At 36.2% G+C, this 22,637-nt stretch overlaps 2 protein-coding genes across 2 annotated transcripts; one reads left to right on the forward strand and one right to left on the reverse strand.

Moving 5' to 3' along the window:
- Nucleotides 1–9,124: 9,124 nt before the first annotated feature.
- LOC121262141 (metal transporter Nramp5-like) lies at nucleotides 9,125–14,964 on the forward strand. The gene is made up of 12 exons (XM_041164553.1): nucleotides 9,125–9,227; nucleotides 9,366–9,406; nucleotides 9,522–9,600; nucleotides 10,024–10,128; nucleotides 11,332–11,441; nucleotides 11,551–11,732; nucleotides 13,109–13,178; nucleotides 13,293–13,466; nucleotides 13,788–13,892; nucleotides 14,006–14,137; nucleotides 14,432–14,527; nucleotides 14,635–14,964. Exons 1-12 carry the CDS (start codon nucleotides 9,125–9,127, stop codon nucleotides 14,962–14,964), a joined length of 1,527 nt encoding a protein of 508 aa, XP_041020487.1.
- A 1,065-nt stretch (nucleotides 14,965–16,029) lies between these two features.
- On the reverse strand, nucleotides 16,030–21,593 carry LOC121263271 (probable glycosyltransferase At5g03795). The gene is made up of 5 exons (XM_041166070.1): nucleotides 21,033–21,593; nucleotides 19,728–20,014; nucleotides 17,771–18,003; nucleotides 16,696–16,853; nucleotides 16,030–16,290 (listed from the first exon to the last, which is right to left on the reverse strand). The coding sequence occupies exons 1-5, from the start codon at nucleotides 21,513–21,515 to the stop codon at nucleotides 16,189–16,191; spliced, it is 1,263 nt and encodes a 420-aa protein (XP_041022004.1). The 5' UTR covers nucleotides 21,516–21,593; the 3' UTR covers nucleotides 16,030–16,188.
- Between the last annotated feature and the right edge of the window lie 1,044 nt (nucleotides 21,594–22,637).

Consider the following 22,637-nt stretch of genomic DNA (forward strand, 5'->3'; position numbering starts at 1 on the left):
TAAAACGGTACTACAGATAAGTAATAATCCAAACAACTCTCGAGATAAAAACGCATTAATGCAACCAACTAACAGGTCCCAAAACCTCATTTGACCATAAACACGCCATGAATAATATCCATTATTTTTCCAGAAAATGTGCTCGTAACCATTAAATAATAAACCGACAACAAAATCATTTATCGGACACTGTAGGAGGGAATCGCAGGCAGGATTCTACCACCATCTCTGCTTACCACCATCCCTAAAGTTCCTTTTTATACAAGAGGTACTTATCAGAGCACTGTAGGCAGGAATCACAGGCGGGACTCTACCACCATCCCTGCTTACCACCATCCCTACAGTCTCTTTTCTTTTCTCTCCAACCAGTAAATCCAATCATTTCAAACATACTCAAAATCATTTCTCATATGAAAACCCAGTTTTCAAATAAACACATGAGCATGTATGCAATCATGCGAAAACTTAGTTTTCAGTTGCAAACATGAACATGCGTGCAAATGCAATGTACATGAAACGACGCATTATCCAACAACTAACAAATCACAACACAAACCAATCACACAAACAACTCCATCTTCCAATCCATCCGACCCCCTACTCCTCAGACTCAGTCCGGCATAACCTACCAGTTCACAGTAAAATGAGTTAGTGCAAAAATACATTTAAATCACGAAAGTTCTTTGGAAAAATACTTACAACGCTTTATTATAATTTTTGAAGGATCACGGAGCTGCAAGAAGTGGCAATGTCACAGTTCGATAATATAAAGGGAGATCCGACCGTATGGCCATGGGCCACTATGTGATTGGGTTATTTTCATTACTTGTTGGGTTGGGGTTATATCAATTTAGACTTTAGTTGTAGCTTGCTAATGGGCTTATGCCATTTAATACCTTTTTATTACCGTTGTCATTTTAATGTTTTTCTTTAGTCGAGGCCCATGCAAGGGATAACTAGTATATGTACTGAGTCAAGGGACTCTAGGAGGATATCGAGAATGATTAATGAAATTTTTTTCTTATTCTCTTTTATCTCTTTCTCTTGGAGGCTAGGTCAACCTTGAATCTGACCATTTTCTCTACATTTTCTCTCACACTTTCTAGTTATTCAAACACTATCTATCAGGTGTGTTACAAGTGGTATCCAGAGCCAGTCTTTCCTTGGATTGGCTTCATCAATCTATGGAAATAGAAGAAATTATTTCATCCTTGCTCAACATCAGAGAGCAAGTCAAACAATCACAACAACGTTTGGATGTTATTTTGCAGACATTCAAAGATGTCAAGAACAACATTGAAAATTTTCAAAACAACTTCAACGAAGAGTTATCAAATCTAGAAAACCAACTCTATTGTCTGCAAGAAGAGGAAAAATATACAGCAACAATGGAAAAATATGAGGTAGTGATCCCCACTAGGCTTACTCTTCCTCATGTTTCCATAAATCCTGTTAGAAACCAGAAATCATTTCCTCCATTCTCTGATTTCTCCCTCTAAATCTCGTGTCCTTCCCTTCCTCTTATAAATTATTGTCTATTTTCTTCATTTCTTTCGGTTGTCCCTGGCAACAAAGACTCATTAACAGTAAGAAGAGAAAGCCTTGCCATCAGATGGAAATTTGATCCCGGTGGCGTCGAGTTTCAGATTCCCGTCTCCTCACCATCAACCCGTAAACCCACGCCATTTTCATTTTATCTATTCACTCTTTTTTCCCATCTCCTAGGGCTAAGGTTTCACACTCTCTCTCTCTCTCTGAGATTTGGTTCTTATTTTCGGTCTCTCCGGGATTTAATCACTCTTCTCTCGTTTATTTCATCTCTTCCTCGTGTCTTTCTTGGTTTCAATGGGATTCCATCTCGTGTCTTTCTCTCTGATGATAATGGCCGAAGGTTCATTAGAGTGAGGGATGCATGTATGGTGTTTGATAAAATGCCAAATAAGAGTGGGGTTGGCTACGGGACTTCGTTGTCGGTTGGCTTTGATCAGTCAGGCCAGACTCAAGGGATTTTACTATTTTACGTTATGATGGATCAGTTTAACTTGCAACCAGAAACTAATACAAGACTCACAAAAGCTACGAAAGCTGGACTTGATCTGGAATGCAACTCGGCCACCAACACTAAAATCGATAACGCTACAAAAGTCAAAACAATCAACAAGAACTCTCTTCACAATTTCAACCCAAACTTTATTGTCCCACAATCTATTTCTTTTTCTTGTGTCTTGTGGTTTTGGCATTTGGGTATAGGAGAGCCTTTAGGTGTTGGGTGTTATGCTAACAAGATTTATGAAATTCCTCTTGGTGGAGCAATAGTCAAGCAGCCATTAACAGTTGGAGTGTTCGACTCTAGTGACTTGTGTGGATTTTTTTATGGAGGATGGGCAGAAGGTATGGTACCTCAGTTGTTTGAGGTAATCTTGATAATGGAACTGACATATAATGTAGGCACTATATGGTGGCTTTTGATTTCTATAAACATTCCTCTATTGGTGGAAACTGATTGTGCAATTAGTGCTGCCATATTTTCTGTCTTGGCCTCATGGGCTACACACCCTCCAACTAAGGAATTTAAGGTTGTTGGTGTTGGAACTCTTTTAAATTTCATAGCATGTTTTTACAATATTGGCTCTTGGGGAGGGTACACCTTTATCATTAACCTTATTCTGATGCATGTTTCTCTATATATAGCCACGGGTCACTACCTTTCCCAACGGCACATTGCATATGCCTCTCTTGTTGTCTTGGGAACATTGCTAGCTTCATTAGTGTCTGTGGTGGGATTTAAAACAGTGATGACGTCAGAACCTTTTGCATCATTCTTGGTTTTCATTATGACCCATGTGGTGGCTCCTGTGTATTACATCAAAGGGATTCTCTCCCCAATGATATTCAAAGTTGTTGTCATCTTTGTTGTCTCTATTGGCCTGGTGGCGTGTGGTGCTATGATAGTTGTACTTATAGCTTTGGGGTGGCCTACTTTAAGTCCAGGAGACTTTGATCTGTGGTGATCGAAGCTTCTATGTAATTCATGTGTGCTTTGTAGGCCACTTGTGGGATTTTTCATCATTGGAAGTGCTTCTGATGGGGGGAACTAGGCATCAGAATTTCTTGAACTTGAAGCCTTATCTAGGCTTGACTTTGTAGTTGCAATGAAAGACTTCCTGGCAAGGCAACTAGTGTGTGAGTTTACACAGGTGATGACAAATGCAAGGGAGAGTTCTGTCGTCATTAATGAAAGGAATAGGGCGGCGGTGGAGGCTATGGGGAGAGTCATTGCTGAGGAGTCTCTTATTAATGGTGTTGGAACTTCAGAGTTTCATTTTGTTCATTGGCACTATAAATTGGCATCTATGGATGCTTTACATGCTGGTGGGCGTAAGCAATGGATTTCAGAGTCACCAAATGATTGTGCATCAACTTCTAATACAAATACTTATGCTTCAAGTGCTTCCTTGTCAAGAAGCAGCACACCTGGCCTTTAACTTGTGACAAGGGCACCAAGTCCTCGCACTACACCTGTTGAAGGATGGAGGTTCCTGTTGCTAAACTCTTGTGATCATACCCTACAGTGGAAATTATTGTGATCATGCTGGAATTGAACTCAAGGTTCGTAACAACGATGGGGTTGGAAGCATCTACCATTGCTATTCTCTTGTTTGTGTTGCTGGCCATTTTTATATGGTAGATTTCATCAATGAGTATGATGTGGGTCAGCTCAAAGAAATTGAACGCAAAAAGCTTGTCTCAGCTATAAAGAACGGGTTAAAGTAAAACCGCACCTTGTGGACAAGGTGCTTTGAAGGGGAAGGACTTGTCACAGTTCGATAGTATAAAGGGAGATCTGACCGTATGGCCATGGGCCACTATGTGATTGGGTTATTTTCATTACTTGTTGGGTTAGGGTTATATCAATTTAGACTTTAGTTGTAGCTGGCTAATGGGCTTAGGCCATTTAATAAATTTTTATTACCGTTGTCATTTTAACGTTTTTCTTTAGCCGAGGTCCATGCGAGGGATAACTAGTATATGTACTGAGTCAAGGGACTCTAGGAGGATATCGAGAATGATTAATGAAAATGTTTTCTTATTCTCTTTTATCTCTTTCTCTTGGAGGCTAGGTCAATCTCGAATCTGACCATTTTCTCTACATTTTCTCTCACACTTTCTAGTTATTCAAACACTATCTATCAGGTGTGTTACAAGCAACACAGCAACAGAATAGTGCAAAATGCACTGTGGACGTGGGTCTCAAAAACTCACTTTTGAACGAGGATAAACCAAGACCCGAGATTGATAGGGAATGGCTTAGGAATGTCGGTGAAGCTAGTGGTGGTGGTGGTTGGCCGTGGGTGGCGGCGTAGAGGGCGGTTGAAGGCTAAAATGCCCAAAACAAAAATGTTGATGAATGTGCTTCACCGGTGGCAGATCGGGGCTAAGGATGAGTGTATTTAGTTGCTAGGAGTTCAAGGATGATGTGGTGAGGAAATGGTGGCCGGAGTTGGCGCGACGGTGGAGCTAGAGCAAATGGTGGTCTCGGCTTCAAGTCGTGCGTGGGGGCTCATGACGGCGTGAGAGGGGCTGGGATTGAAGAAGGGTGGTGGCCGGCCGGTGGGGAAGGGAAGGAGAGGGGCGGTGTCGTCGGACGGTGGCGCATGGCGGTGAGCTGAAGGAAGAAGAAAACGCACGGGGAAAGGGAGTGAGGGACGTCGCGCGCGGGAGGAAGTAGGGGAGAAAAAGAAAAAGAAGAAAAAGAAAGAAGAAAAAGAGGAAAGAGAAAAAGAAAAAGAAATGAGGAAAAGAAAAATGGAGGGAAAGAAATGAGATCCAATCCTCACATCTTGGGTCACAAAAATGATCCAACAAAAAATATTTCAAAACAGAAAATTAAATAAAGTAATTTAAACATAGTGATTAAATGAAAATAAAATAATTAAATCTAACAATAAACTAATTTAAAATAAAAAGTAATTTAAATAATGAACAATAATTAATAACAAGAAAACACATTGAATTAACAATTAAAAATCTTAAAATAATATAATGTAAATCATCTAAAATTTAAAACAAGAAAGCTCATAATCTTAATAAATATAATAATTTACTTAGTCAAAATACGCGTAAATACAGGGTATCACAATTTCTTTCCAAAGCAAGACCACGTGCTAAGTCATGTCCGCAACGTTCATGGTCCATGGTATGGAATCTATAACCTCAAATCGTACATGCAGTGTATTGAAATGCTCTATGTGATGGACCACGAGCCAATGCATGTAATTCAAAAGAAACTGATGTGGGATCATTAGCACATTGTTCCAAAATCTAACAATTGAAATAGTAACAAAATTATTAAAAGTTAACAAGAATTAAAATGGTTCAAAATGATTTTAAATCATAGAACATTTATATGCATTCACGTTGTTCAAACCATCTGAGAAATTCTTCTTCTTGTCTCGCCTCTATATTCTCTACGCCTTATCTCCTAAGTTTGTCCATGAGCTCACTGTATAGAAGTACAAAAGAATAGAATATTTGAATACAGGAATTATATAATAATTTTTTTTTAATTAGAATTATTCTAAGTATGCAGCAACATATCTGAGATAATCATTAATCTCAAGATATATACTAGTACATAGTATATAAGTATAGTATATTAAGTATATTACATATAGTATAGTAATAATATTCATGATCGATAATCACATATTCACACTATATAACAATTATATTATCAATAATAATATTATTAGATTATATACTATAGAACAACTATTATACATTATATTATAAATAATATATTATTTAGTATAAATTATAAAAAAAAATTATTCTAGAGACTTTTGAACGTTAAAATAGTAACGTTTGGATGGCTTTCTCGCTCATTAAGTGACGTTCGTACATTAACATTATAACATTTAAACGTTACATGTATATAAGCTTTCGTCCAAATGTGAAACGGCACTTCAAAAGAATCCTAACATATTTTCCTCTCATCGCCTCCATCGTAAACTGCCACCAAATTTGTCGTTGTTGCCATCAAACAACACTACAAACGTCATAAAAGAGATAAGCATCATTCTTTAAACTTTGGGTAGCTTTTTTTTTTTTTTTTTAATGTTTAATGGAGGTGGCGGAGGTTTTCGAGACACATTGATGGCTGGACTTACATCTTGATTTTCTGGCCACCACGGGTTACCAATGGTCAAACGACCACCATAGAAAGTTTTCTTGAAGTGTATACTTCATTTCTACGATGATTTTTGGCCACTTTCATTATGTTCAAGGTGTTAGGGAATGGCTGAGCCGACTCAGCCATTTCTGTCTCGTAATGTTCAAACATTACATCCTCACGTTCAAATGTTATACCTTCCAAATGAGGAGGACGACATACACGTTCGCACATTAAGCAAATAATGTGTGAACATTCTACAGTACGTGCGAATGTAATGAAAGTACATGCGAATGCGTATTTTACATTCGAATGTACGTTTGTAACATTCGCATGTATGATCATTCATATTATTGAGCAACACATACGCTCGAATGGTAGTCTTACGTGCGAACGTTATTTCACATTTGTTCGAATGTAAAACCTTTCATCTTCCAGAAATATCAGAAACATTCGAACTAATAGTTAATGTATGTTCAAACGTCTTAATAAATACGTTCAAGAGCTTGCTCACGTGCGAACGTATTTATTTTATACGTTCGAATGTAATAATTTTCTATTTATTTTGTTAATACCGTTCGAATGTATACTTGGTTTAATTTGAACGTGTGTTTGCCAGCATCATGTTCAAACGGAACTTATCTTACATTGGAATGCTTATCCTAGAGGAAATTAATGTGCGAACATAAAGCCCAAAACGTTCACACGTATAGGGTTAACGTTCGAATGTGTTTCTGAAATAATTTAGATTACAGTACATTAGATGCATCATAGTACTAATATTGCTCAATTTTTCTCTTTCTTTCAGGATATGACTCATCTTCTGATGACTAGGAAAATGGGGAGGGAATGAACAAGCCAGGACACGTCTCGAATCGGGCTCGAACATTGATGTCCGAGCGAGAAGTCCTGATCAATCAGTTCGACGAACTAAGATGAGAGCATAAGGGCCTTAGAGACGTGTTCACTACGAGAGGCTGGATGAGTATCTACACATTGAGAGGTAGCATATACCCTCAATGGTTCGGGAGTTTTGTATGAGGATGTGCTCCATGCCTCAGGATGCATCCTCTCACATCGTGACAGTATGCGATGTTCAATTCGAGGTCTCGGCAGATGTCATCTCCAAGCTTCTGGGGACCCATCTTGTAGCTGTGATATCGACTGTAAGAGATGCTCAACCTAGGCATCGATCCCGAGTAGATACAGATTTAGGCACTTCTGCATTATTTATTGGCCTAGTTGACTGGTCGGAGGCTGAGGGTACTGATAAGGAGGATGAAGACTAAGATGAGGATTTCTACATCCTCCCTGGGGAAAGACCAAGAGCAGCTCGGTAGGAAGAACTCCTTCAGCCTAGTACAACTTCTCCATTTTTCCGCATGTTTCATCTTATTGTTGGAACAAATGTAGATCCTGTGGCACATAAAGCCACATTTAGCCGGACTCACGCACAGTTCCTTATATAAATGGCACATAGAGAGCCCATCGACTCGTCACTTCATATTTTTCAGAGGATCTGTGACTAGGGAGCATTGTCTCCATGAACTACCTCCCATATGGAGTCCTCATTACCTCGTTAATACTAGCCTGGAGTGTGCAACCCCAGGCAGAGGAGTAGTTGACAGAGCAAATCAACCACATTGATATGACCACACATAGTCGAAGCATTGGACAGGGGAGAGGGCATGCTTGACGTCAGCCTAGTCCTGTGCCAGATCTTGTTCCTCCAACCTAGTCCCGGCCCGGTGTTGCCCCATATTGGGAGTACTAGTTAACCACCAATGGGTACATATATGGGAGATGCGCGGCCTCATGGCTCGATGTGTGGCCTGCTTGGGTTGATGCGATGGTCTTAGGTCTTAGATATTACTGCGCACATTGACCGAGAGATCGCATCAGTACAACAGAGTGTTGCCCAGATTGGCTGTCGGTTAGATATCCTAAACAATAAGGTCAACACATTGACTGACGAATTTAATACATATGTAAACAACTCGTACTGAGTCTTTTTCACTTTTATCATGTTGTTTATAAAATTTTATCATATTTTGTACTTTATTTTTATCATATGTAATAAACAATATTATTTAATATATCTATTGTTTTTTAATTTCAATTCTCAATCTTTTTTAATATTAGTTTATCTAACTTTAATATTGAATTACTGCACTTCAATTTTCAATCTTTTTTAATATGAAATATCCAACTTTAATATTAAATCAATTAACATTCGAACGTGAATCACTAACGTTCGAACATTGACACCAAAAATTTTTACGTTCACACGTAAATAACCTCAACATTCGAATGTCCAGGGCACGTTCTAACATGAATATTAATACATTCGAACGTAACGCAATATCTCGGCTGCCTTTAGTTTGGAAACCGTTACAGAAAATATTTTTTTGTGATGGTTTGGGCACTATCACAATTGTCAAAACGTCACAAAAACTCATTTACGTTGTAATGATGGTAACTTGGGAATGTAAATTTTGTTCGGATCTCCTGTTATTTGTGGATGAAGCATATCATTTCATGTGTTGCAGTGTGATTATCATGTAGATCAGTACGTACTCTTGGACAGAAACTGATCTATCGGAAATTTGCAGCAGCATTGAATACCCATGAAAATAACAAGAGCTAATAACAACCCAAGTTAGCTACGTATTTAATGTTCGTCTTAAAGGTTTTCTTATTAACTTGTTAAGAAGGAAACCTATGTGTGATCTATTTTGGTGAAAATGATTATTTTTTATTAAAATTAGTATATTTTCGTCGTAAACAATTACTTCCGTTGCAAATAATGATCATAAATGCTCTTTTTTTCTTGTATTAATTATCGTACGTACCCAATATTGTAGTCTCCCTCAACGATCGGCTTTATAAATTGGAAAATATATAAGCATTTTGAAAACACTCCGGTTTCGTAGAAGACAACTAGAGTGAAACATGTCTCTGGTTCAGATACAAGAGACCCCTAAATGGAAGAAGCTTTTGGGTTATGTAGGACCTGGTATTCTCGTTTCTGTAGGCTATCTTGATCCCGGAAACTGTAAGCTAAATTTCTCTCTCTCTCTCTCTCTCTCTGATTTTCGTTTTGCTTGTTTGTTTCCTCTTCCTCATGAAACGAGAAAGAACGTTTTGTTGTACTTCCTGAGTTCGTACTTTGTTTGTTACGTAAATTATGCAGTGGAAACAGACCTACAAGCTGGTGCAGATCACAAATACGAGGTCTCTATTTTCCTTCTTATTTTCGGATGATACCAACACTTGTTCTTGTTCTGTGGGTTATTCTCTATCTGTGCGTCTCATGCATATATGAATTCTCTCTGTAATGTATAAGCAGTTGCTATGGATCGTGCTTGTCGGGCTGACCTTCGCTTTCATAATCCAGTGTTGTTCTGCAAGATTAGGGGTGGCAACAGGTTTTCCCAATGTGCTATATATGCTCAATCACGTGCATGTTTAGTTATTCTAAACAATTCCATGCAAACACATGCAAGAATATTCATACATATATTAATTGTAGCCGTTCTAATTACTCGATCTAAGCCAGAAGCTGGCCTGCCCAGAAACATCTGCATGCAGTACTTCAGTACTGTTTTTGGCGTGTGGAAATATCATTTATAAAGTTGGGCTACGAATTAGGTTACGAGTAAAATATATAAATATATATATATATATGCATTGATATTGCAATGAATCGATGCACAATAAATTATTTATACCAAAATTGAGCCTTGGCTTATATCAGAAGCAAGTGCATGAACAAACCCATGCATGATTTCTCAGTTGTCTTTTATTTCTTCCAATCTTAAATAAACTTAGTACCAACAACTTGATTGCAGGAAAGCATCTCGCTGAGCATTGCAAGGCAGAGTACCCAAGTCCACTCAAATACTGTCTGTGGATACTTGCTGAGGTGGCCGTTATAGCTGCTGACATCCCAGAAGGTATAATGTGTAGACAATGTTAAATTGTAATTAATCACTAGCGCATGATGATGTCATGAATAGTCTAGGACTGGGCAAACCCTACGCTGCTCCTACTCCGGCCGATGTACACTTTCATTTCGACTCCAACGGAGTAAATGAAATTAAAATTTGGAGACGAAATTGAATTTTTTTTAGAAAATATTATCGGAATCGGAGTCGACTTCTGAACTCTGAACTCTGACTGCTATTATTTGTTCGCTATTCTGATTCAATTTTATCTAATTTACTAATTGCTTTACACGAGGTTGCTTTTTAACAACATTATTTTACATTGCTTTGTCGACAATTTTTTGTCTTTTTCGAGATTTTCAATGTAAAGATATTCATTTATTTCACTTTTCTCCCTAGATATTCGATAAGCATAACTTTCCCTTTCGGACTCCGGAGGAAAGGAAAGGACATTGGGTTCAAATCTCGAGCCTTTGGGGGTTCAATAAAGTTTTGTTTTTTATTCACTTGAGTCTATAGTCTTTAGGTTCAAATCTTGAGCCTTTGTGTTCTTGGTAGCAGTGTCAATTTCGAGATGAAAAATGAAAAATATATAATATTTTAATAATAATATTTTAAAGAATGGATATTTTTATAAAATATTTTATAAAACTAACATCATTTTATAAAAATATTTTTATTTTATAACATGTGTTGTAAAATATATTATAAAATATATTGTATAAATATTACTACTCAAAAATTAGATTTTAAAAAGACTTGATAAAATCAGAAAGGAAAATGAGAGAGACTTCATGTTGGAGCAATCGATAGTCAATTAGAGTCAAGATGCTCTCTCCCTCTCTCTTGACAAGGTTCGACGGCCGAGTTGGGATTACCACCTTTTGACGGCGTTACAAACGGGATCGGCCGACCCATCGCGCTCTCTCTCTCTCTCCCCCGATGTTCTGCCACTCTAACTCTGATTCCGAAAACTCCAATTAGAGTTGAAGCCCAACTCGACGTTGGAGTACGGAGTCGGACTTTCCAACTCCGTCGGAGTCAAACTTCGCCCCTAAATACCATTGATCGTCGTTGTGTATTTGCATGGAACAATGTTTTACAATAACTTCCAAGTACAGTACTTCTAAAAGGACAGATCACAAAGTTCATAAACAGATCGATAATGTAAATTGTAATATTTGAGATTTGTGCTTTAATTAATTTATGCAGTACTAGGAACGGCATTTGCTCTGAACATACTCTTCAAAATACCCATGTGGAGTGGGGTCCTGCTGGCTGGATTGAATACTCTCCTTCTCCTTGGGATGCAACGATATGGTGTTAGTATATTATAGCACCATATGCAAATTAAGGATTTTTTTTTTCAATTAATGAGTGATAATATAATACTAATAATATTAATATTTCTCATATATATATGATTGATAGATAAGGAAGCTGGAGGTGGCGATTGGTCTGCTAGTAATGGTGGTGGGTGGCTGCTTCTTTGCTGTAATGATAAAGGCCAGACCGAGTGCAAAGGAGATGGTGACCGGAATGTTCGTTCCCAAATTGAATGCGAAAGGAGCCACCAAAGACGCCATTGCTCTTTTAGGAGCTCTGATCATGCCGTACGTAAATTAATTAATTTCAAACATTAAAATTGCAATATTAATTATTAATAATTGCTAGCTATATATCTAGCTATACTAGTTTTCTAACTTCAAATTAAAGGCTTTGAACTCATGAGGGGATCGAGCATAAATACACAGTACTCACGCACACATGTATAAATTAATGATCGGGTATAAATTCTTCGATCGGCCAGAGTTTTTCCTCCAATCCATATAATAAAAAATGACAAAGTGCCCGTTAAGCATGTGAAAAGCACATGTTTTATTTAAGCATCCAAGTTAAAAGATTTTCATTTATCTCTTCGTTTAAAAAATATCTACTTTCTCACATGCTATTGGCATTTCAACTGGGTTGGATTTGAAGGAAAACTTTGTCCAAATTCCTCATTTATTTTGGCATTTCAACTGCTAGCTACCGGCTGCAACCATATGGGCTGCTTTGGCCTAACTTCTTAGCCGAACATGGAGTCCTTAATTATGATAACATGGAGTTCTAACCCAACTGTTATGTACGTTTAGGTAGTAATTTGATCTCAGATATTCTATAAAGAGTCATGCTATAGCCTCCGCTGGAGGCTCCCGCTGGGATGTAGTATTATTTATGTGTTTTTTAAGTTATTTTTTATATAGATTTTTTAATATTTTTAAATATTTTAAAAAGATAAAATAAATTTAGAATATCATTAAGAAAATACTTTCTTAATCAGAAAGCAAAATAAAAAAATCATTAAAAAATACTTACTTAATCACGAAGTAAAATAAAAAATTATAAAAAATATTATTTTATGACTTTTTATTTTACTTCGTTATTAAGAAAATACTTTTTAATAATATTATGATTTTTTTTATTTTTTTAAAATATTAAAAATTATTAAAAAAAATTATATAAACTTAAAAAAACACATCAAACTACATTACTAGTCTCCAGCGGGAGCCCCCAGTAGGAGATATAGCATTTTCCTTCTATAAATAGTAGTGAAAAAATAATAAAAAATTAAGTAATGAAAAAATATTAAATAGTAGTAAAAAATAATGAAAAATGGTTGAAATTAATAATAAATAGTATGAGTTTTTCAGAATACTCCACTACCCAAACGGATGTATGCTGGGGAGGTTTGAAGTACTTTATAGTTTCAACCACATTCCTATCCAATTTTTTCAACAAATGATACTCTTAAATTTTTTCAACCACATTACTAGTAATTTATATGTTTTCAAAGAGCTGTCTCTTTGATCAATAGATGAATATTGTGTAGGAATTATATATATGTTGTCGTAGAGCCATAAAAGATCATAACTGAGAAAATCTATTCATAAACCTTATCTCAAGTCTCGACTCTCATCTCACCGTTGATTTAAAAATCAAACTGCAGGCACAATCTTTTTCTTCACTCAGCATTGGTTATATCGAGAAAGTTCCCTCACTCCTTTGATGGCATCAATGTAAGTTATAACTATATAGTCTTCAACCATCTTCCTTTCACTAATCAATGACAATTAAGCTGGTTCGATTAAACGAATTAAACATGATCTGATCATCTCTCCTCTTTCTTTCAGAGTGCAAGCAAGTTTTTCTTCATAGAAAGTGGGATATCACTAGTCCTAGCGTTCCTCATCAATGTGGTTGTCGTATCTGTTAGTGCCAGCGTGTGCTCCAATCCAAATATCTCTGTAGAGAGCAAGGCTCATTGCAAGAATATCACTCTCGAGTCTGCGGCTTTCTTGTTTAAGGTCTTATATGTCTCAGTACTTCTTCCTTAATTTGCAACTAACATTAAACAAGAACAAGCATGAAAGCTGCATGCATGGGAAAGAAAAGTGTTTGGTCTATAAAAAGACTTAATACGTTTAAACTCTGATATAGTTTAGTGTAATACGTCATATCTATATAGGTCAGTTTGTAAAGTAATTCTTTTGTAATTATTTTTGTAAGTACAACAAACATTTTTCTATGTGATCAGTACTTCTCAGTAACCTGCAGAGAAAGCATTATTATAGGGTCAATGCTTTATTTTCCTGATAGTTTGATCACGTGTTAATGTGATCGATTAGAATGACCTTGGAAAGTGGAGTGCAAAGCTATATGCCATATCCGTGCTTGCTTCTGGTCAGAGCTCAACTGTTGCAGGAACCTACGCAGGCCAGTACATTATGCAGGTACTGCTTGCTTATTCATATACCAATACCTTAATTTCCCAGAGATGCGTAAAAAGCTTTAACTGAGAGAGCCTAATGAAGCATTAAGCATGCATGGAATGTTAATTTTGCAGGGTTTTTTGGATTTGAAGATGGAACTCTGGTTGAGAAACTTAATAACCAGGTGCATAGCCATTGGTCCAAGTTTGGTGGCGTGCATTATAGGCGGACCTCATGGAGCTGGAAGGCTTATCATTATTGCTTCTGTAAGTCCAACCAAAACACTTACAATTATTGCTTCTAATTCATGTTATCCATATATAATCTACATCACACTCCCGTTCCTTGTTAGGGCTCGTTTGAATAGTGAGATGAGATGAGATAAGGTGGAGATGGTTTCTGTATCCTAACGAGCCCTAAGATGGGATATAGCATAGTCACGGCCAAAATTGATCTGTGTTGAATTAAGTATTAATTATATATTAACCATTTAACTTTTTATCTTAAAAACGAGGGGTTCAATTACTTATTTATTTGTGTATTAATTGCCTTATGTGCAGATGATCTTGGCATTTGTACTTCCATTTGTATTGGTTCCTCTCCTCCGGTTCACCAGCAGTGAAGCCAAGATGGGTCGGCATAAGAATCCCTTTCTGGTAAGACTTATTGATACCTACCTAGAGTGTTTTTCTTTTTCATTATTTAGTACCACGAGTACAATTACATACTGAAGATTTTCTCTTGGTTTTTGCTTCCACCTTAGGTAAGCCTCGTCTCATGGCTATTGGGGTTTTGCTCAATTGGGATCAACATGTATTTCTTAAGCACCACTCTGATTGGAAGGATAACGGGTAACGAGATGACTAAAACCGGATCAATCCTCACAGGAGTAATAGCATTGCCAATGATGGTACTCTACGTGTCGTTGTTGACATACATGACACTGAAAAGAGAGAATCCTGCAACTAGTTCTGATAACTTGGAGATAAGCACCACTAGCACCGATGGAACAGGGAACAAAAATGGCTCAGAATCGAGCAGCAACCAGAGATCAACTGATGACATTGAGATGGATGATACTATTCATGCATGAAGAGTGTCTCTGGTTCTAAGATTGCATTTTGGCAGTGAGATATTCTCGGGTATTTTATGAATATTAGTAAAAACGAAATGATAAAATATTGAATAGTAGTGAATAATAGTAAGATATTCTACCTCAGTACCCAAACTTTGTAATAATGTACAAGGCTTTCTGAACATCTATTTTGAAGTAAATAAGGGGATGCAGGCAAGGTTAAAACTTTAAGCAGGTTGCCACAGGTGGTTTGGTTTAAGGAGTCGATACAGGAGGGAACAACATGTCAATTGAAGGGGGAACTGACTTAAAAGGATTGTTAAATAATCTTACAAGCCGAGATGTATACACATCGCTTTCTATGGGACCACATCAGTCATAAAATATATATATATATATATATATATATATATATTGAAAAAGAAATAATCCGATATGCTAACTTATGTAAAAAACTTGCGCATTAATGATATATATAGGCTTGCTCAACCAGAGTTTGTTATGTACTTCCTTTAGGATAGATGATCAAGAAAAAAAAATTCACTCTCAATACGCAAGCGTGTTTTCCATGTTCTATTTGGCCTCTTTTAACTGGAATCCAAAACACCAGCATGAGAAGCAGAAGAGTAGGAAGGAAAAATGTTTTGGCAAAGAACAGGCAACCCAAAGGTGATACTGAGACCAATACACGAGAGCTCGTTCCTCTTTTCTTTTTCTTTTTCTTTTTCTTTTTCTTTTTTTTTTTTTTTTTTTTCTTTTGAAAAAAGAGAAATTCTGCATTTCCAACAAATTACAATCGTTTTTTAAGGGTAAAAATATTAAGACAGAGCACGAAACATGTCACCTGATTCGACCTCTGGCACCTTCGGCATAAAAGAAAATTCTTCGGAGCTGATACCCAAACCAAATCTTCAAAAGCTTGAACCCCAGTCAGGATCATGACATCTTTGCTTCAATTTACCCAAGCTGCAGCTCGGAAGCATCCGTTGTAGCAACCATATAGTGAGAGACATCCCTCAGAAAACCGAAAAAAAAAAACACAACAAAAAAGACTTGTGTCTTGTATCCAAAGAGAAGTTAAATACCAAAAGAACATGTAATGACCTGTTGGGGAACTAGTAACTTTACTTCCCTTCATCATAAGCTAACTATGAAAGATGAGAGAACTGTGTATGACAATTTACAAGCTTTTGGGTTACTAGCCAGTAAATGTACAGAAAGCTAGCTGGAATTATAAACAAATCAGTATTTGATGACATGGTGGCGCAGCCAAAGCTCATACATGACCATATGGAATGCATCATATTTGATGGGTGGAGAGTTCCACTGGAAGTGTCTCTGGACCTGATTGATAAAAATCCAAAAAGAAAAATTTCATCAGTTAAGGCTGACATTCTTCTTCTCTTGGATTGATTGAGAACATCAGAATAAGTAGGAGTCAGTATGGAAGTAAGTTATTCCGTAGACTTTCTATTTCGGGCATGCCTTTTGTGTTATTTAATAAATCTTTGATTCCTTCAAAAAAAGTTATTCACAGTACGTTCTTTGTCAATGGAAGCGGGCAACATAGACAGAAAACTCACATACATGAACTAAACAAAATATATTACGGGCAGGACTATCGGAGTATATTTGAGTACACTATATCCTATTTTAAATTAGAGCTGTTGCATAATATGAAAAATGAAAAGATAGCATAAATCAAATATGCTATTTAAAATAATCAAGTTGAAACAGTAAGGCATCTACCTTAACTAGGTTCTTATGCAGTGCAACAAACTCGGCATCAGATTTGTCCTTGAGAATTTGCTTAAGCTGGTATACATCATTCTCCTTAAGCACGACAGCAAATTTATGCCAATCAAGAATATCATTGAATGGCAGGTCATAATAATTTGACAATATCACTGCACGAAATCAAATACATAAAGAACTTGAGTGGGGAAAAAACTTAGATGAGAAATCCTAACAAAATATGTGAAAGCACAAAAGCGAAAAACCCAAACATCAAACTGAGACAGGCAGCAGCAATTTAATTTAGAAAATTAATGAGATCAAATTCTAAGACACCCAACAACCTGTAGACATTCTTCACACAGTATCTATAAAGAAATTTTATAATTCAATCACCATGCTAACATATTAGTCAAAACCTGCATGAGTTGTTTAAGAGTACGAATAATTAGGGTTTGAAGTCTAAGTCATGAAGCAAAGTTTTCTCTAGTTATATATGCAAAATCACAAGGACATCTTCAATTGAATCTAAACTGAAATGGAATTCAGGTATTTGTGCTAAAATGGGAGAGGGGGACGAATACAATGGAATCTCTCTTTTTGTTCTTTCTTTCATCATCACACAACTCATGCACACCAGAAGGTAACAAAGAGATGAATATACTTGATTCACCTCATTAGAATGTTATTTACATCACGTGAGACATCACACAAGAAACCTAATTACCTAACCAATGGGCACTTCACGTTTCATCAAGTGTTGCAACCCAAATATCACACGAAGGTTAAATATCTCATACCCTGCATTCCATGGGCAAAAGGCCATAGCGATATTGATCTGTTCAGGTCTTCTGTTTCCAGTTTATTAGGCCAGTAAATAAAGAAAATATTTTGGAATGGCACATGAATCTTTAACCCATCACTACTTACCCAATAATCCAGGCGTATGGTTCCAATATTATATTTGCCATGCGTGTAATGAGAGAAATTGGAACAACTTATCCACTACCATTCTCATATGAACACCCAAGAAGCACTGAATTGTTATTATTATTTTGTTTTATATAAGTAATAAGCACTGAAATTTTACCAGGTACACATCCATAATGGATTGAGTCGGTTATGCGAGCACTGTTAACCTGGGAACCACCAGGGCATATGCAGAACTTAGTTGTATAAAATCTCTTTTGATATAGCAGTGGTCCCATAGCCCTATTTATTCTGTTATTGGAAATATCAAGTTCTGTGTCATTCTCCCAAACTCGTGCTAGTATAACTCTGATTTTGGAGTTCCGATGTCCAGCCCAAAAACCAAGTGTTGTCCTGCAAGGCAAATTTTTTATATTTATAAGAAATGAACTGCCTTGCTGGGTTGTACAAGTCAATAAAGTCAAATAATACATGTTCAGCTAACCATTAAGGCATGCCTTAACCTACACCAAGTTGACATCTCTCAGCAGGTAATAAGTTGCCCACCACAAGACATTCTTGTGAAATGAAAACAATGTACTATTCAATACAAGGATAGTGTCAATATACATTTTCTCTTTTTCAAATAATGCTAGTATGTATGAAGGCATAGCTATGATAGACAATAACCTCTAAAACTAACATTTTTATTAGGGAAAAAACAGCTAAAATGAAATATGACTGTTACCATACAAAATCACACAGAGGAAAGTAAAAACAATGCCGGTCCCTGAAAAATCTAATAGTGTTCAGCATGCATGAAATATCCTTTTTTTTCATGTTTCACTTTACCCAGAGGTGCTTGACAAAGCTATTGGACATGTTTGGGTTGGAAGTTGACCTATTTCAATGAAGTGAACTCAGCTTCTAAATTATGCACCCCACACTGGATAGACAGCTATGCACAATCTAGGTTTACACTCAATTCTAGCGGCTAGAGTAAAATATAGAAGCTGCATTCTGCTCCCTCTAACTCAAGAGACATTAACATATATAATGACTTAACAAGTCTTCCCTTATAAAGAGATATACTTTAGAAAAAATAGATCAGATGACTATTTTTTCTTTAGTATTTTTTCATTTTCCCGACAAAGATTATAGATGGGAACCCCAAATCCTACAATGTCCCACCTTAATGAGTTGAAACCATGACCTGACTTCCACCTGAAGAAAGAGTACACTAAGCTACTAAGGCCAGTGTCTGAACTAAAATAGGTTCAAGTTTCACAAATTTTGAAAAAGCTAAAAAATTAATGTATTTTCAGAGTAACAGAAGTTCCGTACAAGTTCAAAATGTTTTTCAAGAAGTGAACATAATCAATGTTAAGTAGAACATACATCTGAACAAATAGTGTGGTTTAACTTTCATAAAAGTTGTCACTGACCATCAAAAATGATACTTCAAATATATTGCAGCATTTATAACCTCATTTTTACCATGTGCACGACAATTTCCTGTACAGTTTTTGCCAAACATTGTTAATATTAGAAGAGTACTGCTACTCCCACAGAAAATTCGGTACCGAATGGTGTAAATTGTTTTTTCTTTTTTCTTTCTTTTTTTTCAACCATTTTTTAAACACTTTTAAATATTTTTAAAAATTTTAAAAAAATACAAAATCATTAAAAAACACTTCTTTAACTATTAAGTAAAAAAAAAAAATTTAAAAATTTGGTACAAAATATGTGTACAATTTTTCGGTGGCTCTATCATTTCTCATATTAGAATATATATATATATATATATATATATATATATACACACACACACACACACATGAATGTATCTTTGCTCATATGGTTTTAGTGAATCATTATACCACAATATAAAGCAGTAATCACTTCACCTCAGAGATAACAGTCACATTAAAATCCTGGAAAATTTTTAAGATTGGAGGGGCACAGAAATTTCAAATATGGACTTTTACAAGAAATAGGAAAGCAAAAGATTGATTTTAAGGAATAGCCTAATGAAAGAATAACAAACAATTGGCCATGTGTCATCTACTTGTAAATAAGATCAACAAATAGAGGTTTGCCAATTAGGCAATAAAAAAATTCATATACTACAATTTTACCTGTTTTCAAGATCGTTTCCACCAGCTGGAAGAGCAAATGGCTGCAGTACTTGAGGAAGGGCAACATCTTTGTGTGGAATGAATCCAACATCATAACTTGGGGAGCACACAGCCCGAATTGAGTTCTTTACAAGAAGCGGAACACCTTCTGTAGCCCTAACACCAACATCATGACAAGTGACAAAAAAATGATCTGCTCCTAAGGTTCGATTCCAGTAAGGATACTTGGAAATTAAGCTTTGCACATAATTCTGGACAATTACAGTCATATTCTCGTAAGAAGTTCCCTGCATACAATCAAGCAAGCGTCACATACCAACATATAGGGGATCCAATTCTAGAAAGGGGGGAACTGTCTATCAGAACTGACAACAGCACAGTTCGTGCGTGTGTGTGTGCTGTATAAATCTGGAAACATGTCCAGCATCTGAAAATATAGCACTAGTTCTGAGTGTTTAAAGTTGCACTCGCTGTATAGTCGGCAAGATTGAATCTTCAATCATGTATAACCATCTGCATATGCAATTGTTGTAGTCGTGCATCCTCCAAATGAAATCATAGTAGTGTATCTGTTATAGTGAGACAAAGGCTGATGCCCTGCGTTTGATACTATAAAGACACTCACTCAACTTTTATCTAGGCATAAATGGTAAGGCAGGTGAGTTGCAGTCTATGGCATTCATTTAAAAAACACCACCAAGTGTCTTGGAAAATAAACCCAAAAAATTTCATGCAGGAAGATATTTCCATAACATGCTTATGAGTGCATTATGTGTCTGGAGCCGTTTCTATACTTTCCTTTTTTTGATCAGTAAATAAGAATTTTAGTGATGATATTAGGCATAGCCCAAGTACATGGAACATATACATTTCTATGTTTTCACCAGCGTGGTATATGAAATCTTCCACATCACACAGATCGGAACCATTTCACTTATAGTTTCAAAGTGATTATTCTTCGTAGATGACTAGAAACGCAGAAGAAATTTCAGATTTCACATCTCTGCAAGCATCGTATATTATAATTTAGAACATCTAGAACAAGAAATTTTGTTTTGGTTTATTTTCCCTCCATGTGAGTCAATTAAGACAATAAAGATCGGTAAAAAGAATCTATATGAGAGAACTAAGTGGAAGCTAGTATTTCCTAAGATCCCCAATCGCGAAAATTCACAAAAATTCCACTTTTTTTCTCGCATCTTCCCAGCAGCCAAACACAGGATTAGCGTATATCCCGAAATAAACGAACCCCAATGGCATAAAACTCCTCAATACGATACAAATTTTCGCAATAGAAAGCCGTACCTTGCCTCGCATCTTGTGGCAGGAGATGGGAATGAAGAAGAGGTGAGCCTGATTGGGATCATCGGTGCGGAAGGGACTCTCGCGAATGTTCTGGAAGAAATAGCCCTCGCTGGCGTACTTCCCTGTGAGCTTCCTGGGCGTCTGGTAGAACGTATCGGGATCCCCGTCCGGGTATATGTACACCTTAAATTTGCGCTCCATCTCGGCATAATTGAACCGGAAAACGTCAGGGGAATGGTAAACCGAAAGCCGCTCTGCCTGCCTGTAATGCCTCTCCACCATATGATCTCCAGGAACCATTTTAGCAACAGAAAGCTGAGTGGTTGAAGAAGAAGAGGAGGTGGAAGAGAGAGGGGAGCGGAGAGAATTGAAGGAGAAATAGGTGAAGGAGAAGAGGGTTAGGATGGCGAGGGTGAGGAGAGAACCTTGGACTGTGCAGAGCGGCAAGGAGGACACCGCCGGGGATGTTTTCCAGGCTGACATTGCTCGCTTGCGTTGGCGGTGCCGGCGATGGTGCTGCTGTGTTGTGATTCACTAGCAAGTGGAGTAGTAGATGACTAGATGCAAGGCTACTGTTATTTTTATCATTATTTAAAATAATAATAATAATAATAAATTTACAATTATTAAAATAAGTAATATGATTTTTTATCGTGGTCTTTCGATGTGATTCATATTTAAGTGCTCGTTTGGATAGTGAAATGTAATGAGATTATTTTACATAAATTAAATAAAATATTATTTTTAATATTTTAAAATTTGAAAAAATGGATTTATTTATTATATTTTATATAAAAATTTAAAAAAATTATAATAATGAGATGAGATAGGTTAAGATAGGTTAAATGTTTATGTATCCAAACGGGATACATATTTAGGCTCCATTTGTATTTAGGCTGAGCTGAAATCAATTCAATTCAATCTAATTTTAAATTGAGTTTAATATTCAAATACTTCATTCTCAAATCATTAAATTTATCTCAACTCAAAATCTTTTTACGAGTGGGATCCACAATCTTTTTCAACTCAACACTTTTTTACACACGAGACTCACAATCATTTTCAACTTCTCATAAATACATATAAACTCATCTTAATATCTAAATACATTTAAACTCATCTTAAGTAGGCCTCACAAAATTCACTCGATCATCTCATCTCACTATTATTCATAAAGAATTCAATTCATTTCAACTCAGCTCAACATCCAGATGAAACCTTAGACTCATAATTATTATTGATGTAGTTCATTTTAATTCATTTTATAGGTCAGTTATTAAAATAAAAGTTATAATAAAGCAATTTTGTTAAAAGTACTTAAATTTAAAATAAAGAATAATATCTTTTTAATTGAAATATCATGTATCTTCATTTTAATTTCATCATTCCTAGTGAGTGAAGTATTCTAAGGCTTAGTTTGAGCAGTGAGAATACTTGAGAAGTATGGAGAATGTTTGTGAATAGTAGTAAAAAAGTAATGAAAAAGTAATAGTAAAATATTGAATAGTAATAAAAAGTAAGTGAAAAGTAATAAATAATAGAAAAATAGATGAAAAATAATAATAAAATAAAGAATAGTAGTGAGAGTACCAAACACACCCTAAC

The sequence above is a fragment of the Juglans microcarpa x Juglans regia genome, chromosome 4S (assembly GCF_004785595.1).
Source record: "Juglans microcarpa x Juglans regia isolate MS1-56 chromosome 4S, Jm3101_v1.0, whole genome shotgun sequence".
Lineage (NCBI taxonomy): Eukaryota > Viridiplantae > Streptophyta > Magnoliopsida > Fagales > Juglandaceae > Juglans > Juglans microcarpa x Juglans regia.

Excerpts from the sequence above, each read along its gene's own strand:
- LOC121262141 (XM_041164553.1), top strand. The coding sequence starts at position 9,125 with ATGTCTCTGGTTCAGATACAAGAGACCCCTAAATGGAAGAAGCTTTTG. Across the intron at positions 9,228-9,365 it reads CTATCTTGATCCCGGAAACT|TGGAAACAGACCTACAAGCT; the intron begins GTAAGCTAAATT and ends TAAATTATGCAG. Across the intron at positions 13,893-14,005 it reads CAGGCCAGTACATTATGCAG|GGTTTTTTGGATTTGAAGAT; the intron begins GTACTGCTTGCT and ends TTAATTTTGCAG.
- LOC121263271 (XM_041166070.1), bottom strand. The coding sequence starts at position 21,515 with ATGTCAGCCTGGAAAACATCCCCGGCGGTGTCCTCCTTGCCGCTCTGC. Across the intron at positions 16,854-17,770 it reads CCATTATGGATGTGTACCTG|TGATATTGTCAAATTATTAT; the intron begins GTAAAATTTCAG and ends GATTTCGTGCAG. Across the intron at positions 16,291-16,695 it reads TGCATAAGAACCTAGTTAAG|GTCCAGAGACACTTCCAGTG; the intron begins GTAGATGCCTTA and ends TTTATCAATCAG.